Here is a 17,585-nt window from a genome sequence, read left to right on the forward strand (position 1 = left end):
TAAGGTGAATAAATGATATTAAAATACATTTAAAAAAGTTCCCACTTGGTTTCATTGACCCATAACAAAACTGTCCAACCATGGAGAAAATCTTGGAAGAAAAATGTGGGCGCAGATGGTGTTGCTAAGTCAAGGTCAGAAATGGCTAAACTTGACTTTTGAAACATTTGTATCAAATCTACACATGTTGACATTTGTTCTCTTACAGAAAACTGGAGGAGCACTCAGAAAACCTAGACTTCTGACTAAGCAACCAAATTCAAAGCATCGCCATATTTGACTGGACACTGACTTTTAGTATGAAACAAATGATCGTAAAATTCCTTACGGATTTGACCTTATGTGACCTCCTTCTTTCTCAAGTTATTTTGAACACAAACATGAAGACAAACAGACAAAATACAGAATTGAATTTTATCTAATGGCGGAGGGAATAACGCAGGACTACCAAATCTCAAGGGTAACCCATCAAGAATAACTCAATCCAAACATACAATAATTACACATTAAAAAAAACAATAAATGATTTATTCCTGTTTCTCTGCAAAAACAAGTGAGAAAATAATGTGCTTTAATTATTGACCGATGAAGGAGGAGGAGACGACGAAGAGGAGGAGATGACGAAGAGGAGGAGGAGGACACTTTTCTTGCTGTAGTGAGGTAGGGAAACTCTCCCCGGTTTGGATGACAGATGCGCCAAGTTGCCTCCTGCAAAAAGCAACTGAGTCACGCCACAGAGAACAAAAGAACGGTAAGCATCTTTATTATTCATTCATTTATTGATAGCAACTATCAAATGAACTCAAAGATTTTTTTGGCTAAAACATACAAAACGCAATTACTTTGATAGTTGTCTTGTGCCGATTTGCGTACAATTCACATCTTTTGGGGGGGTTATATTAAACTGGGGTATACATTTGAATAGAGAATGTGCCCAAAAATACTATTACTGCACTGGGAAACGTTGGATAAATGTAAATAAATATAATATACAAAATATAAAATAAAGTCGACAATAACTACAAATTAAATGAAAATATGACTATAATTTATTGTATGTTTGTTTAGCAAAAATGGTTCCAAATAAATAAAGTGTACAATTAAATGAATGGAATAGGAGATTTTCCCATTTTTTTCCTTTTTTTGAATTTGCAAAAAAATACATTGAAAAACATTTTACCATATTCAAATATAATCTAATTTTGAAAGAAATTCTTAAAAGAGAATATTTTTTCATTTAATGACCATATCCCCAATAAAAAATAAAATAAGTGTCATTCATTCCTATTCCGAACCATGAGAACATTTACTATTAAAAGTCTGGAGGCTGGATTTGTACCACTTTCACATCTCTCAAAACGGCTATCGATTCATTCGCTCATGGATTTTCTGCCAATGACTGGAGTCCTCCTGAGTTATCCCGCTTGCTTGTGCGTGCCCTGTCAACTCATTCCCCGCATTGTGGAAAAAACAGAGAGCAGCTTTGGCAGGCTTGACAGTCGTTTGCGTGCTTGTGCGTGACTCCCTCAGGCCAGCACACAGAGAAGAGAGTAAAGGACCATGGCATTTGCCGGGATGCTGAGAGACGACGACATTCGCGCTGCCGTGCAGGCCTGTCAAGGTGAGTCCGGACGCGGGAATACTTTGGCATCTCGGGGCTTGTTTGGGCTTGATGACCTGAAAGGTTCAGAAGTCTTCCGCACCGCATCATCCCCCTCTGCAGAAGGAGCCCTCGGGTCTCAAAACACTTGATTATTTATCTCCAGTTATTATGTTTGCATGACAGCTCAGGCAGGCACGATGACGCCATGCCAAGGCCAGCGAAGGCAAAGCTCGTGTTATCGCTGACGTTTGGGATTTTCTCCAAAGCGTCCTGGATTTGGATATGAATGGCTGTTCATTACATTCCTTATGTATAGTTAGAGTCTCCAAAATTGAAATTTTTCGTATGATGATCTTATATTTATCTGATTTGAGCTGGAAATTTGCATTATGATCAAATACTATGCATAGAGAAAAGTTGAACTGTAAGTATTATAAAACTACTGCGTGTAATTATATCATAGATATTTTCCAAAGCAAAATTAGAATTGATATATTTTTTAAGTGTAATATAGTCTGACTTGGCTGGTTATTTATTTACTTTTTTATCACTACAATTTGAACTGGAAATTTACATTAGGATCAAATACTTTGCGCTGAGAAAAGTTGAACTGTAAGTATTATAAAACTACTGTGTGTAATTATATCATAGATATTTTCCAAAGCAAAATTAGAAAGGCTGTATTTTTTGAAGTGTAATATAGTCTGACTTGGCTGGTTATTTATTTACTTTTTTTTTCATCACTACACAGCGCCAGGCACATTCAACTACAAAACTTTCTTTGCAAAAGTGGGACTGGTGGACTCGTCGGAAGCAAACTGGAAAAATGTGTTCACAGTCCTGGACCAGGACAGGAGTGGATTCATTGAGGAGGAGGAGCTAAAGTATGTGTGAGTGGCTTAAAAGCCTAAATAAGGATGTAAGCTGGCACATTTGTGGCCTTTGTGGCAGGGAAAGCCCTCAAGTGGAAGTTACTCTTTGAATGTTACATCTGTTCATTAATGCATGCGGCTCTGACTAAAGGCAATAAGTTTCAGAAATGTCATAAAACCTTACATCATTTGAATTTTTCGATCAGATTATTCCTTCAGAACTTTTCCCCTGGCGCAAGAGAGCTGACGGAGGCTGAAACTAAGACGCTGATGGCGGCGGGGGACAGAGATGGAGACGGAAAAATTGGCATTGAAGGTTTGGAAAGTGCAAAGAAAATATATATATATGCAAAGAATCAGAATGGGAACAGTTAAAAAAAACATGCGACCTTCTTTTGTTGTCATTAATTCTGGTTGGGGTGTCATAACAATAATGGCTGAAAAATGTAATCTTCCCTAAAGATTTGTTTTGTTTTGGGTGGAATAACAATAAAAAAATTTGATGGGGAAAACAGCCGAATTGGAGTAGAAAATTCATCTTCTTCATGTAAAATGATGTTGCTGCAGTCATTTTCATTTTGTGACATGCTTACAATTTCCAAGCACTTTTATCATCCTCCCAGAATTCTTTTAAAAAAATGCTCCTCCTTTGCTTCAAAAAAACAAATTAAATATTGATATGTCTGGTAAAAGACTCCCAAATGTATTTTTTTTAAGTTTGCCCATTTATAATGTGGGCCAAGTCCCATCCATCCTGAAAACCAGTCAATGTGAAGATGCGCTTGAGGAGCTGTCCACTATCAAGTGCTGAAATCACACTATAAAAGTCATGTACAGTCCTCCTGTGTTGCATTCCAACTACGTACTTACGTCTTTTTGTTTCTCCACAGAATTCTGCCATCTCCTAAAGTGAATAAAAGAACACCCCAAATGGACTGAATTCCCAAATGCAATGAGAAACTTCAGATGTTCCGTACCTCCTCCTTATTAATTGGAAGTGATCAATAAATGTCTTTATTATGTGATTCCATTGTCTGGGTATGATTATGTTCCACCAAGAGAGAGAGAAAAAATATCAAACTAGACTAAAACACTTTATCGACCATGTCAACCTCCGATATTAAAACCAAATCCCCCAAAATGTACCTCAAGCCCTGCTTTTTTGGGGTGGTGTAGGTGTTCATCCACAGACAGTCCGCAATTCAGACCCAAGGCCGCACATATCTTTCTTGTGAGAACATGGAGGAACCGATCCGCTATCGACCAGAATAGAAGGACAGCGTCACCGAACAAATATGTGCGCTTACATTTGTGTCACTTGGAAATATGATCAATAATAGTAAAAAGCCACCAAACATTAGATGAAAAAAGGTCAAAAAAAATCCCAATTAATATCTGGCCCTTTTTGTCTAAACCTAGACTTATTAGCCTTATTTCATACATTTAAAGCAAATATAACCTTTATATAATTATAAATATCATTACCAATTATTTTTAGGACTACTATGTAAAGCATATGCCCAATACAGTGTTAATATTTTCCTTTTTGTAGTCTTTGTAGAGCATTATTTGAATAAGAAAAGTAATAAAACTACTCCTTCCACATGCAATGACACAATAAAGTACATTAATTTCTTCCATTTCTCTAATACTTGATCAAATGATGTGTTCTGATCACTATGATGATCACAAAAAAGAACAGTTTGCTTATATTGGTGTTCCATGGAAATATAATCCAATAAAAAAATAGTATAAAGCTGCCATACACTATGTCCAAATGTAAAAGAACTCATTACATTAGACTTTTACTACAGCGTTTTACATATGCCTCCATTTATTAAACTTTATTTGATTAAAGAAAGTATCAAAATGAGCATTTCCATCCAAATAGCAATAAATAACCCAATGTTGACCTTGGACTTTCCGCACCCCCGATATAAAAGTGTCAATAAGCATCTGGCAGTAACATGACGATTCAACTCATTATCACCACCATAAACACTTTGATCCGCTCCCTCCATTCTGATTGGTCACAGAGCAGGAAGCGGCACGTCCGAGGACCCGGCGAGCACGTGTCTTTGATTCCAAGTGGCTCTTTGCTTTTAATGACATTCCAATGGACTTTTCTTGGTGTTGGCCAGGCCTCCTGCTCGATCACCCCCGTTGACTGGGTGCCTAGCACATGGAAGCATCCCTCATTTGTTGCCCTAAAAATAGAGTGGACTAGTAGACACATTTTTTCAAATTGCTTCTTGGCACCCGATACCAGGGGCCCAACCAAGTAAGCGCTGTAAATGGTGTTGCTGGAGGATATAAAAGAACCGGCCAACCCTGTTGGCACATTCGCTGGGAATCCACCTCGGTCTTTTCACTCGCCTCCACGCAGCGCAAAGGTGAGTGCGCACCCATAATCCAAGACCCCCCACCCGGGACATGGAGGACATTTCTTGCGCGCTGGACTATGATTATAATTATGATGATGACATGGAGGCAATTGATGGATCGCATGCAGGATGGCAGAAGACTAGAGGAGGAGGAGGAGGAGGATGCTTTTTGTAAATGCTGTCATGTATTTGATTTGATTTGTTTATTTGATAGTGGAGTTATGAATTTTTGGGGTGGCAAAGTCGACGGTCATGCTCGTCATTTATTGTATTTGACTTTAGTTTATGACTAAGCAATGGGAGGGTGAATGTAAAGATAGCACAGAAAATGCTTGTGATTTGACTGTCAATTTATAATCTTTATTTTTTATTTCTTTTTCTTGGTTCTAGATAAGAATAAAAAATGGCCTTTGCCGGTGTCCTCAATGAAGCCGAGGTGAAAGCAGCTCTGGATGGCTGCGCAGGTAATGCATATTTATGAATATGACCGCAAATTGCTTGGTCCAAAAAATCCTGCTATTTTTGTATAGTATTTTTTTAAGCATAAAAACCTTTTTTATATTTCTATACATATTAGATTAATTAATACTTTTTAATTTGTATTGACAATGAATTATTTTCTGTTTTTATTCTAGTTTTGTTCCCATTTTCCTCCTGATTTTTCTTAGTTTAATATTTTTCTAGATGTATAAGCACTCTCATTTTTTTAGTATTTTATATATAGAGAATTAATTGGTGGTGTAACTTTTCCCCCCAAAAAGTTTTCTTATACAACATCCGTTTGTATTTCTCTTTTTGCAGCCGCAGACTCGTTCGACTACAAGAACTTCTTCAAGACATGCGGCCTGGCCAGCAAGTCTTCCGACGATGTGAAGAAAGCCTTCCAGATCATTGACCAGGACAACAGTGGCTTCATTGAGGAGGACGAACTCAAGTGAGATGAGATCAAATCGCGGGCACCAGTGACCCATCCATTGGGACTGAGAGGCCTGGCAGCAAATGAGTTCATCATATTGATGATTTTTTTTTTCCTTCTTTTTTTGCAGGCTGTTCCTGCAGAACTTCTCAGCATCCGCCCGGGCGCTCACCGACAAGGAGACCAAAGCCTTCCTCACTGCCGGTGACAGCGATGGCGATGGCAAGATCGGAATTGAGGGTAAGACTTATAAAAAAAATCTTCAATTTCTCCTGTAAATTGATTATAAAAGCTCATCTGGAAATATCTGTAAGGGGCAAAGTTATATTGGGTGGGAAAGGTAAAGTCATTTTTAATATTTTGCTTTTTAGTCATCATATAATGGTGTCTGATGATCATTATAATCATAAGAATGAACAATTATGTTCATTATTTTTCACTTGGGAATTTGCTGAATTGGTGTAAAAAGTAAATGTAGATTGGGTGGGTGGAAAAGGTACATTCATTTTTTTTACATTTCACTTTATATTGATTCTGTTGATCATCGGAATCAGAAGAAAAAATGGTTTGAAATTTAAATTAATGTCACTTGGAAGTTTGGTAAATAATAGTGGAAAGAGAACATTGATTGGGTGGAAAAAGTCAATTGACCTTTCTATCAATAATTGATCATTAAATGTAACCCGACTTTTACAGACATCCAAATTTGTTACATTTATACTACAGAAACAATGCTGTTTTCATAATGTTATCAAAATGAAGACCCCCCCAACTGAATTTTCCTTTTTCCCTTCACAGAGTTCGCTGCTCTCGTCAAGGCCTAAACGAGGAGACCCCCCGACCAAGAAGCCCCTTTTGATTTCCCGGCCCACCAGGCGGGATCCGGTAATCACCAAATGAAAGAATATTTTTTATAGCTTATTTATGGGTTGCCTGCGGACTGATTCTCAACATGTTCTGAAACTCGTGCAAGTTGTACACCATCATTTGAGGCAGAGTGAAAAACAATTGGAATAAAGACTCCTTTGGTGTAAAAATACTCTCCTTTGTCACCTGCTTGTTTTTGCACGTCACTTAAACACACACTTTTGAGTTTGATGATGTCATTAAAATGACGGTCAATGCTAATATTTTTATTACAAACTCATTGGCTGGCATTGACGGTGATAGCACAGTCATATATTATTTATCCTCTGCCAAGAAAAACCCGTGTTAATGCTATACTGACATGTCATTTAAAAGCAGATTGGTCTTCTGATTTTTTTTTTAATGATGTAGATGCCCAATGTATTTGAACCGATGTAAGTCCATATGCAAAAGAAATTCTGGCAACCTCAGCCTGTATCCGATTGCGACTCTTAGGGTCTTGTTAGCGTTCAAAGTGACAGCTGACAAGTAAGCGGGCCCCTAGCGTAGGCCAGTAGTACCACCTAGATGGGAAAATATTCTGCCGCCTCCAAACCAGAACCAATAGTTCTTGTGATTTTTGCCTTTAGTCTAATCCATTTTCACAGTTTGTTTAGCGATATCAAAATGTTCATTTGGTGTCCAAAATGAAAGCTCCATATGTTGAACAAGGTTCAACACAATTCGCCACCCCTGTCGCACTATTCTTAGCAAGGGAGGGGGTCAGGTTGGGGGAAAGGCTCACAGACGTCTTCAAACGCACCTTTTAAGCGTCTTGGCTTGTGAAAGGTTAAAAATAGAGCGCTCCCTGGCTTAGGGACAAAATGTTGGCTGGCCCCCTTGGACCACCCCCCACCCCCTCCTTTTCGCCCATTCGAGGGGTGTCAATTCTCCGATGCTTCGGATTTCCTCGGGGTGAACCTATAAAAGGTCAGCGGTGGAAAGCGGGAGATCACTGCAGTCGCCTCCCCGACTCCTGTCCTGCATCATCCGTCCCATCCGAAACAAAGACTCCCCTAACAGGTAAATTGGATATGAAAATGTTGAGGACAAAAATATGTTTTTTTCTCCTACAGGTTTATGATAAAGTCTTCAGCTGAGTGAGGAAAACGGTCTTGTAGATTTTTTAGCTACATGCTAGGATTATTTTTGATGTTGTTTAGTGGAGAGGGATTTGTATCACATGATATTCCCGCTGTGAAAATATATGGCGGACCGGATATAATGATGTGATGATCCACGCTTTGGCACACAAACCTTATGTTTGAGTTATCAATAAGAAAAGGTTAACTGGAATGGCATTAATGTGCCTTGAATTGTGAAATTGTGTTTAATGGCATCATCAAAATATATTTGATCTATTTTTTTCATGAAAGAACTCAATTAGAAGCTGTGTTACTAAGCAATATACAAAATATATTTAAAAATGTGTGCGACCAAAAAAATGCTTGTTTAGTGGCAAATAGAAATATGTCTGTGTTATAAAAATTATAATTTCACAAATTTGAAAAAGTGTTTTTGTACCATGAACAGTCTCAGTGAGCTATTATTCTGTTCGGCCCTGTAAATGCATACTTTTAATGAAAACACGTGGGCTTTAATTGACAGCAAAAGTGTTCCAATTGAACAGGGAGGCTGGCAGCGGTCATTCAATAGCTGCAGTTTAAATGGATTAGACATCTATGGCTGTCAACACTCTAATAATGGCTTCTGTTTGCAGCATATCACCATGCCCCTGCAAGGTTTACTGAAAGAGGCTGACGTGGCTACAGCCCTGGATGGATGCAAAGGTGGCAAAACACACACACACACACACACACTCACAGTTCACACACATTCTGACACAGGCTGTTCAATTTTGAACACAGATGCCGGATCGTTCGACCACAAGAAGTTCTTCAAGGCCTGCGGCCTGGCCGCCAAGTCCTCGGGCGACCTGAAGACGGCTTTCGACATCATCGACCAGGACAAGAGTGGTTACATTGAGGAGGAAGAGCTCAAGTAGGAAAACGTCCGCCACGTTGCGAGCGCCTTTCATTTTTTTTGTCACGTAAACCATCCATCCCATTGGGCAGGCTGTTCCTGCAGAACTTCAAGCAAGACGCGCGCGCACTGAACGACGCCGAGACCAAGGCTTTCCTCCAAGCCGGCGACACCGACGGCGACGGCAAGATTGGCGTCGATGGTACGCCCGGCCGACCTTTGACCCCCCCAACCCTTTTCCTACGTATTTTCTGTTCTGAAAAAAAATAGTGGTAGAATTTGAATTTTAAAGGCGAGCTCACTTCATTGGTTTCCACGTCGAATCCATGTTGACTGGGCGGGCTGGCAGCCAGAAATTGAAGTATGGCCCACAAACTGGTTCCAACAAGTTCATTCAACTGGTTCACAATACTGAAAAAAAGTCACTTACAAAGGGGAACATTTCAGTTTTGCTACTTAATAGGCTAATTATCTTGTATTTTTTATTACAGTTGTTGCCCTTTTGCTTTTTTGCAGAGTTCACCACCTTGGTTAAGGCATAAAATGTCAAGTGACCAACATCTGGCACGGAACAACAAGGAAAGCCCACCCAATGCCCCCTTTTCATCTGAAGAGATATCATTTTTATACATTTGCTTAAGAGACGTTTCCTCCTACGCAACACACGCTGTCCAAGGAAATGATGATTGCCATTGTCCTTGGGTTGTCTTCACATCTTAATTAGGAATTTGGACAAATCTAGGCACTTTCCACGAACAGAACAGGAAGAACAAAAGGAAGAAAGATTCTTTTACAAGGTTCATCATGTTTCTTTTTGACGTTTTGAAAACATGACTGGAAGAGCACCCAATAAACTTGTGGACAGGAAAACGGCCTTCTGCTCATATTTGACCATTTCCATCAAAACAATTCAAAATACTCTACCTGTCCGCTAGAGGGCACTATGCCAATTAGGTGAAAAACTACAGTGTATACTACTACTTAATTTTGTAGCTAGATAATAAGTTGAAGGGAAATTATTGTAAAAAATCCACTTATATCAAAGATTATATGGGTAAATTATATCGATTCATTTAATTAATATTAAATATAGGATATATATAAATGTACTACCTAAAAGTTAACCTTTTAACTTTTTTAGGCAGTGATTCTTTTGTGCACCGCTAGAGGAAGCCAACATGCTATTTTTTCCTCTATCATGTTTAATGATTTTCTTACAAAAGTATGAAAAATGGCTTCTTCATTTTTTTTCCAAATATTGACACAGTGAAATATAAAAGGAATAGGCATGTATGCAATTGGTGATTTTTTTACAAACTATATGGCTAATGTAACTAAAAATTGTTTGCACAAAAGTGAAATCAATTTTGGAATCAACAGGCCAATTTCTAACTTATAATTCAGCGACTGTCACACAATAGAATACAGTTTTTCCCCTTATTAAAAGAAAAACGTAATGTGCAGCATTGTACTGTATACTGTATACACTTTTTTGTTCCACCTGCTGGTATGGGTAGGTTGGAGGCATTAGCAAATGTAAATGAATAAATGATCGGCGGTAACAGAATAGCGTGCAAAGGTATCGTCTTGGCAGATGACATCATCCGGCGAGAGTGGCGGCTGGAGTCCAGCTCTCGATCCGGTGTCCGCCATCCTTCTTCTGGGGGGGCCGACGATTGAGTGTCGGAGTGGGATGCGGCCGAGCAAGGTATGCAGGGGGGAACAAATGTCAAGGAAAAATGCCCATCGTGTATTATGCTCCCTCTTCTGTGCTCCAGTTAAGATGCACTCCCCGTTTTTATGTTTATTTAGCGCCATCTTGTGGCTCTTTGGTGTGAAAATGGATTCATTTACTCCCAGCCCAGATATGTATACTACTACTACTAGTACTACTACCACTACTACTCATTTTGTATTTCTATCTATTGACATTCAATTGGAACTACTAAATAGTTCTACTCAATTTCATCATATTTATAATAGTTTTCTTTTCTTATAAAAAAGAACCATTTTTGTTTTTAATTCCATGCCGCTTATCATCACAAGGGTCGCGGAGGGTGCTGGAGCCTATCCCAGCCAACCACGGTCAGAAGGGGGCGGGGATACCCCAAATTGGTTGCTAGCCAATCGCAGGGCACGGAAACAAATGTGACATTACACATAATTATCATGATCTGTCCAAATTCCACATCATAAAATGGTGTAAATTATAAATAAAAGAATACAGATTGAAATGGTGTGTTTCAAATTTCCTCCAATGACATCAAGAGGATATCTTTGGATCCTTTTGGGCCATGTTTGACTTTTAAAACCTGAAAAGTAAGAAGTGAAGAAAGTGGAGCATCCTTCGTTTGCGTGGATTTGCCCCGGGCGAGGGCGAGGGCGAGGGTGAGGGTGTTCCACGCGTCCACGGGCCCCTTCTCGCTTGGCTCCTCTTCTCCAGCCTGCCGTGGGCGTTTATAAATAGTAAAGGTTAATTAGGTAGCTGGGAAACAGGATCGGGGCGGCCAGTTAGAATTTGATCCGTCGACAGGTAACTCAAGCGAAGCCCATTGTCGCTATAAAAGCCGCCTTGACGGACGCCGCTCGCCACTCAAGCCTTACCTGGTCTCTCTGCTGCATCCACAACAAGCCGTCCAACTTGGTAAGCTGGAAATTGATTATTTTTTACCATCATTTGATTGCTGCCAAGTCTCCCCGGTCCAAGCGGCTTGGACATAAATTGTGTTTATTGATAGAAATCTCACTCTCCTGGGACTGCTAACTACCACAACATATAGTCTCGTAATGGTCAAATACTTGGGTTGGCAGTGTATAAGTTACTAACAAAAAAAGGAGTGGTGTTTTGTGTTATATTAATTTCTTTTTAGAAATATGGTAAATTTAAAGTAAGGGGGCGTAGATGTTCTCTTCCTTTTCATGTTATTTTTTTATTCAAAATAAGCAAAATAGGCCGTTTAAAAAATGAAGAAAATATTCTCAGATTTGGACTTCTATTGCTGTTAATGGGTATTTTTCAACATATCTTTTTTAAAATTTACAAACCACAGCACATACTAAGTCAATACTGTAATGAAAACCGTGGCGGGCAGTCACTGAGTTGAAATCATAATTCTTATGTTTAAAAGATGCCACAAAGGGGAAAAATTCTAATATTCTCTGATTTGGACAGGCAATGTTTTGAGTCAAGAGTGTGAAGAGTCAAATTATCCTTATTTGATTAATGGGCAAATTTTCGATGTGACTTTTGCCCCCCGTGGTGAAATATGACAGTAATGATTGAAGGTTTGCCTGCAGGTAAAGAACATGTCGCTGTCATCTCTCCTTTCTGCTGATGCCATTGCCGGCGCCGTCAAGGACTGCCAAGGTACGGATCAACTTGCACATCATCATCGCTGTCTTTTGTCAGCATTTGTGCCTTTTGCCACGTGTTGGTGCCAGCTGCAATTTGACGGATATTTCCCAACACAAAGCACGTCTCACTTTTTCAATCAGAAGAAGAGAAAAGTTTGTTTCTACTGTGGAATGTGGCATGTATTTTTTGTAAATACCTTTACGTTGACTTGCCGTCTTTGGACGGTGTTTCAACCGTTGCTAACCAATATAATGCTCAAATGAATTGGACATCTATTCCCTCCAATTGCAGCCAATGTCTTCAACCACGACAAAAAAGAGATCTGTATGTATGTTTTGACTCTTAAAAATAACCTGAATTATGTTCCACATGGTTTGTTTTGATAGAATAGAGTACATATCCTGAAGGGAAAGACAAATATTGCAGAAGCCACACTTGTCACATGACTACACTAAATATTATTCAAAAAAAAAGTGAGGCTTTCTAATTGTCTCAATCAACAAATACTACCAATGTGAAAAAAAACATTCAAAATAAAAAGGGATTAAGTAAAAAAAAAAAAAATTCTAGCTTCTCAACCTAAAAAAAACCTTGCCATTCTACAGCATAGTTATTTGCTTTATTTGTTTATTTTGAAGGACTTTTTTCGGGCAGTGAAAGATCATCAACAGGATTTTTTAACCCTCAATGGCTGGGAATGACTTAAAATGACTTCAACATAGTTCCTTAGCACGAGAAGTACAACCAAAAGCACCAAAACATTGTCATCAAAAAACTTTGGGGTTGACTTTGACTTTTTGGGGGAATTATTTTTGGTGAATGATCATATTTCCATCCCATCGATGCCCTATTTACTATATCTAAGTCCACAATGTTAGCTCCAAATAACACAAAATCACAGTTTTTTTGGTCTGAAATCGGTTTAAAAGGGCTCTTTTTGTTCCCAGCTCCAGACTCCTTCTGCCCCAAGAAGTTCTTCCAGGCGTGCGGCCTGGCCAAGAAGAGCCCCCAGGATGTGAAGAAAGTTTTCGGCATCCTGGACAACGACGGGAGCGGCTACATCGAGGAGGAGGAGCTCAAGTGAGTGCGGCGCAATGGGACGCCAAGTAAATCCCACGGAGAGCAACATGGCGGCCTTCTACTGACTGACACGTGAATGGCTTCCTCTCCAGGTTCTTTCTGCAGAGGTTCTGCCCCGCCGCTCGGGCCCTGACCGACAAGGAGACCAAGGATTTCCTGGCCGCCGCCGACGACGACAGCGACGGCCGCATCGGAGTCGACGGTGCGATAATCCAAACCATTTTTACCACTGTATAATAATGCATTCAAATTTAGAGTTTGGCTTTAAAAGCTTTGACAAAAAATGCAATTATTCTTTTACTCTAAGCATTTAACATAGTTATAGCTTTGATTCTGGTTCTGCAAAATGTTTCTAGACATAGCATTAATTACGATAGCACAAATTGGGGTTATTAAATTGAATACACTAACTGTCTATTTCTATATTTCTTTGTCTTCTCCACAGAATTCCAAGCTATGGTCCTCGCCTAAACATGTCTGGGCTTTCCATCGTTTTACACGTCTTCGCTGACATCTTTAATTTAAGCATCTGGTCTACATTATCACACAGATTTTTCCCATTTTTCTTGTCATGCTTTCCCGCATAAGCAAATGTAAAAGTCATCCAATATACTTAGATCAATAAAAATAATAAAACCCACTTTTGTTGACTTGTCCAAGTTTTTTCCACTTGTGCATTTTGTCAGTTACATATAACAAAAGATGAATGGTACTAATGCACAATTTATGAGCATGTGTGTTTGAATGTAAGTACGTACTAGATGAGCTGAGCTTGGTGACCCCACAAGGAATGATTTTTTTTTTTAAGTGTCTTAGAAAAGTATGAATGGACACTTGTGTGAGGTATCCCTGCTTGAAATGACAAAAAAAACAAGTTGGGTGTATTCAATGGGAAATAGGAAGGAAATGTGAGCCGTCAGGTCAACACTGAATTACTGAATGTGGGACGACACAATGAGGTCATGTGACAAGCTGTCTTTTTTTTGAAACAGGTAGTGCAGACTTTCGGCAGGAAGGTCCGATTACAGGTGTGCAGACTTTTTCCCCACACAGTCTCACGTGCACAAAAATGTAAAACCAAAGTTGTCCACGAATCGGGGTTAGGGTTAGGGTTTGGTCCACCAACAGTTTTCCAACAAAATTTCCACCTGGCAAGAAATTTTAAATATACTTCAGCACTATTTTCGAAACAATATTCATTCAATTTTTCTAAAGCATTATAGCAGCGAAAATTTGAAGAAGCCATGAGATTAGTAGACTAATTATCGTCTTATAGTGTTTCAATTATTGATGCCCCCACTTCATTGTCTCCCCCCAAAAATGTTATATAGAAAAAGGTGTGTCAGGCTCATCTTACTCATTAGCCCTTTTTAAAAGTTTAATGTCCGTCCCATCTTCAAGTCATATCAAAGAAGAGAAAAACGATCCCCAGGTATGCATTCCAACGATGAACTTGTGTTAGTTACAGGCTTTATTTTTAACCATAGCAATAAGTACACTCCTATATTCTTTATCTTCTGCCATGAAGAACTCATCCCAGAATCAACAAACACTGGTTACAACCCCAGGTAACAGTCTGGAGTACCAACCAATCAGCCGAGTTAGCGTTAAAAAAAATTCATAATTTGTGCTTCACCAATGCGTCTGAAAGCGGTTAATATTTGAAGAGGCGTATTCACAAATAGTTTGATGACCTTAAGGCTTCTTAACTATGCTAACTTTGTCAGTTAGCCACCGGCATTCTGCGTACCAGTGCAACTTGTTAAATAAATCATTCATTGTTTATCCTTATCTTTGAGACACACAAGCCACAATTGTCAGCATTGACGTGACTTAAGAGCGCGAGCGAGCCCTTACGAGGCCCACGTCGCCTCCATCTTGCAGCCGCGTGACCCGGGCCGGCGGCCTTGAAAAGTCCGACTCCTCGTTCCTGCATCATTTAAAGCTCCCGCTCATCACTGTCAGGTTTCAAGCGTCCTCCTCGGGTTTCAAGTCACGCGCCCGAGAGTGGACGTCGCTCAGGTGTAAAGCACTGACGGGATGCGACCACAAGGGGACACGTCAAATGTGGACAACTAGGCCAAGTCATGGCCTCTTGAATTGCTTCCTGATGCCGGATTGGGTTGCCATGTCCGATCAGGTCAAAAGACCACTAGTGATTGAAACTTGAACCTCACAGCGACTTGCTTTCTTTCCGATGTGGCATCTGCTTGGCTGATCGCAAGACGTGTAACGCCAACTATTTTGGAATCGGGATTTTTCTATCTTCTGATTGCTTGATCAAAACAAATCTTGAAAAAAAAACATGCAGGTGAAAGTGAAATACTATCCTATCAAGATAATTTGTGCTGTTGGATGCTCTTAAACAAAATGCCTAATTAAACTAGAACTTATTTACTTAGATTCAACATACGAATATTTGTTGCCGTTTTGGTAAATTCGTAGGAGCTGATCTGTGGCAGAACGGCATTGTGCTGGAGCGCCCTCTCGTGTATTCTAAAGATATTACCAGAACCGATTTGGATTGCGGAAACCGTTTTTATAGTTTATTATATTATTATTATAAATTAGTATTACCTATATATGTGTTCATTAAAATACACAAATAAAAATGTATTATATGGATATTATATTTTTATTAAACGCACACGTTAATCTTTTGGGGGATATGACGTCGAGTGATGTTATCCTCCTTTTCCGGTTTGCAAGCTGTTGCTAGCTGTCAAAATCACGCTGGTCCATTTCTTCTCTCATCTTTCCCCGGCTGGCCTATTTTTATCCGATTATTTGTGGGCTTTTCGTTATGTCGTCTAAAAACACACTCTTGCCCTCCAACATGTATCAGGTAAAGCCTGTTTGCGGAGGTGACTTCACGGTTGATTTGCCCGCCTGCATGTACAAGTTAGCAAATATCCACGCGCGCTCGGGGAACAGCTGCACCCACGAGCACGCGCTTCAGGTAAACGACAAGTCATTCATTTACAGACGGCTTTATATTTGACTTCACTTTGTTTTTTTATTTTCTCACGTCGCCTGGATGTGCTATTTGTGCTTTTTGGGGATACATCTAGCCGGCTACCTCGCTTTTCTCTTTTCGACGGGATGCTGATGCAACGTGTCGCTTTTGTCGGCAACGGCCTTTGATGTTATTACATTTTGTCATAACGAAACAGTATTAAAAGTCTATGCTGCCTCCCGTAAAGTTATTACTATCTAATCTTAAATTATTTTATTGCCTCATTTACTGCCACTGTTAATTATTGCCATCAAACTTATTTCAACTAGGAAGGCTGTATTGTGTAATATTGTTTCAAAATAACATAACAGAAATGAATTTGCAGTCTTCATTGATGTACCTGGCACGCTGTCCGCAGAATGGCGAGGTGGACCCGGCCGTCAAAGCTCTGGAGGCCCGTCAGGACGAGATTATGCGCAAACTATCTGAGCTGAAGGCGGCCGTGGAGGGTCTGGCCAAGACGGTGACCACCCCCGACGCTGACCTGGACCTGACCATCGGCGGCGATCACTCGTCGTCCCAAAGCTGCGCCTTCCACGGCACCGCCGATCTGGACACGCTCCTGGGCAAGGTAGGACACAATAAAAATGTACCGGTGGGTATTTTGTGAGTGGGTAAAATTCCGACCGCACTACTAACATGTTTTTCATCCAAAGGACCTCGGCGCGCTCCGCGACATTGTCGTCAACGCCAATCCGGCGAAGCCCCCCCTCACGCTCTTGGTTCTTCACAAGTTGCTGTGTCAGCGCTACAGGGTCCTCTCCACCGTCCACGTTCACTCTTCGGTCAGTAACGTGCCGGAGCAGCTTCTCTCCTGCCTCGGACCACGCCATCCGGACAGCTACGCCCGTCATCTCTTCCAGCTTGGCTTCACCCTCATATGGAAAGACGGTAAGCAGTCAAGTCCACGCTATAGAGCAAAATTCCATTTTTTCAAAATTACACAAGGTTAGCTCGAGCTTAAACGCCCCCCAGTGGTGAATTTTAACCACCGAATACCTTTGGCATCTTCCACAGTCCCCAAACTGGAGATGAAGTTCAGCGTTCAGAACATGTGCCCCGTGGAAGGCGAGGGCAACGTGGCCCGCTTCCTCTTCAAACTGTTATCACCGTACCCGTCCGATGCTGCATCGGCCACCGTGGTGGACAACTGGGTGGACGCGGCCTTCTTCCAGCTGGCCGAGGGCGGCGCCAAGGAGCGGGCCGTCGTCCTGCGCGCCCTCAACTCGACTCTGGGCCGCCAGCCCTGGCTGTCCGGGCGCGACGTCTCCCTGGCCGACGTGGCGTGCTATTGTTGCCTCCTGCTCGCCGGAGCCACCCCCTCGGCCCCCGCCAACGTCCAGCGCTGGCTCCGCTCCTGCGAGAACTTAGGTTACTTCAGCCCCGCTAAGGTTCTCCTACAGTGACCCCGATCCCGCCTAAGAGAAAGGCAAAGTGAGAGAGAAATGGGCCAGCCGTGTCAGGAACAAA

The 17,585-nt window shown here is 40.7% G+C and overlaps 5 protein-coding genes across 7 annotated transcripts; all 5 read left to right on the top strand.

Annotated features, from left to right (window-relative positions):
- Positions 1-615: 615 nt before the first annotated feature.
- Positions 616-3,500, top strand: pvalb5 (parvalbumin 5). 2 transcript variants are annotated; one of them, XM_077618904.1, is made up of 5 exons: positions 616-751; positions 1,531-1,621; positions 2,355-2,493; positions 2,682-2,791; positions 3,366-3,500. In XM_077618904.1, exons 2-5 carry the CDS (start codon positions 1,561-1,563, stop codon positions 3,386-3,388), a joined length of 333 nt encoding a protein of 110 aa, XP_077475030.1. In that variant the 5' UTR covers positions 616-751; positions 1,531-1,560; the 3' UTR covers positions 3,389-3,500. The 2 variants fall into 2 exon arrangements, with proteins under 2 accessions (XP_077475030.1, XP_077475031.1); XM_077618905.1 differs by having other exon boundaries at positions 2,355-2,487.
- Positions 3,501-4,778: 1,278 nt separating this feature from the next.
- Positions 4,779-6,814, top strand: LOC144088469 (parvalbumin beta-2-like). The gene is made up of 5 exons (XM_077618906.1): positions 4,779-4,868; positions 5,250-5,323; positions 5,661-5,793; positions 5,906-6,015; positions 6,574-6,814. The coding sequence occupies exons 2-5, from the start codon at positions 5,263-5,265 to the stop codon at positions 6,597-6,599; spliced, it is 330 nt and encodes a 109-aa protein (XP_077475032.1). The 5' UTR covers positions 4,779-4,868; positions 5,250-5,262; the 3' UTR covers positions 6,600-6,814.
- An 811-nt stretch (positions 6,815-7,625) lies between these two features.
- LOC144088325 (parvalbumin beta-like) lies at positions 7,626-9,239 on the top strand. The gene is made up of 5 exons (XM_077618661.1): positions 7,626-7,704; positions 8,402-8,471; positions 8,550-8,682; positions 8,757-8,866; positions 9,181-9,239. Exons 2-5 carry the CDS (start codon positions 8,411-8,413, stop codon positions 9,204-9,206), a joined length of 330 nt encoding a protein of 109 aa, XP_077474787.1. The 5' UTR covers positions 7,626-7,704; positions 8,402-8,410; the 3' UTR covers positions 9,207-9,239.
- A 1,925-nt stretch (positions 9,240-11,164) lies between these two features.
- On the top strand, positions 11,165-13,721 carry pvalb8 (parvalbumin 8). The gene is made up of 5 exons (XM_077618698.1): positions 11,165-11,308; positions 11,962-12,031; positions 12,967-13,099; positions 13,192-13,301; positions 13,545-13,721. Exons 2-5 carry the CDS (start codon positions 11,971-11,973, stop codon positions 13,568-13,570), a joined length of 330 nt encoding a protein of 109 aa, XP_077474824.1. The 5' UTR covers positions 11,165-11,308; positions 11,962-11,970; the 3' UTR covers positions 13,571-13,721.
- A 2,062-nt stretch (positions 13,722-15,783) lies between these two features.
- On the top strand, positions 15,784-17,538 carry aimp2 (aminoacyl tRNA synthetase complex interacting multifunctional protein 2). 2 transcript variants are annotated; one of them, XM_077618100.1, is made up of 4 exons: positions 15,784-16,058; positions 16,474-16,686; positions 16,772-17,006; positions 17,133-17,538. In XM_077618100.1, exons 1-4 carry the CDS (start codon positions 15,903-15,905, stop codon positions 17,519-17,521), a joined length of 993 nt encoding a protein of 330 aa, XP_077474226.1. In that variant the 5' UTR covers positions 15,784-15,902; the 3' UTR covers positions 17,522-17,538. The 2 variants fall into 2 exon arrangements, with proteins under 2 accessions (XP_077474226.1, XP_077474227.1); XM_077618101.1 differs by having other exon boundaries at positions 15,784-15,944.
- The last annotated feature ends 47 nt before the right edge of the window (positions 17,539-17,585 follow it).

Source organism: Stigmatopora argus, chromosome 14 (assembly GCF_051989625.1).
Source record: "Stigmatopora argus isolate UIUO_Sarg chromosome 14, RoL_Sarg_1.0, whole genome shotgun sequence".
Classification (NCBI taxonomy): domain Eukaryota; kingdom Metazoa; phylum Chordata; class Actinopteri; order Syngnathiformes; family Syngnathidae; genus Stigmatopora; species Stigmatopora argus.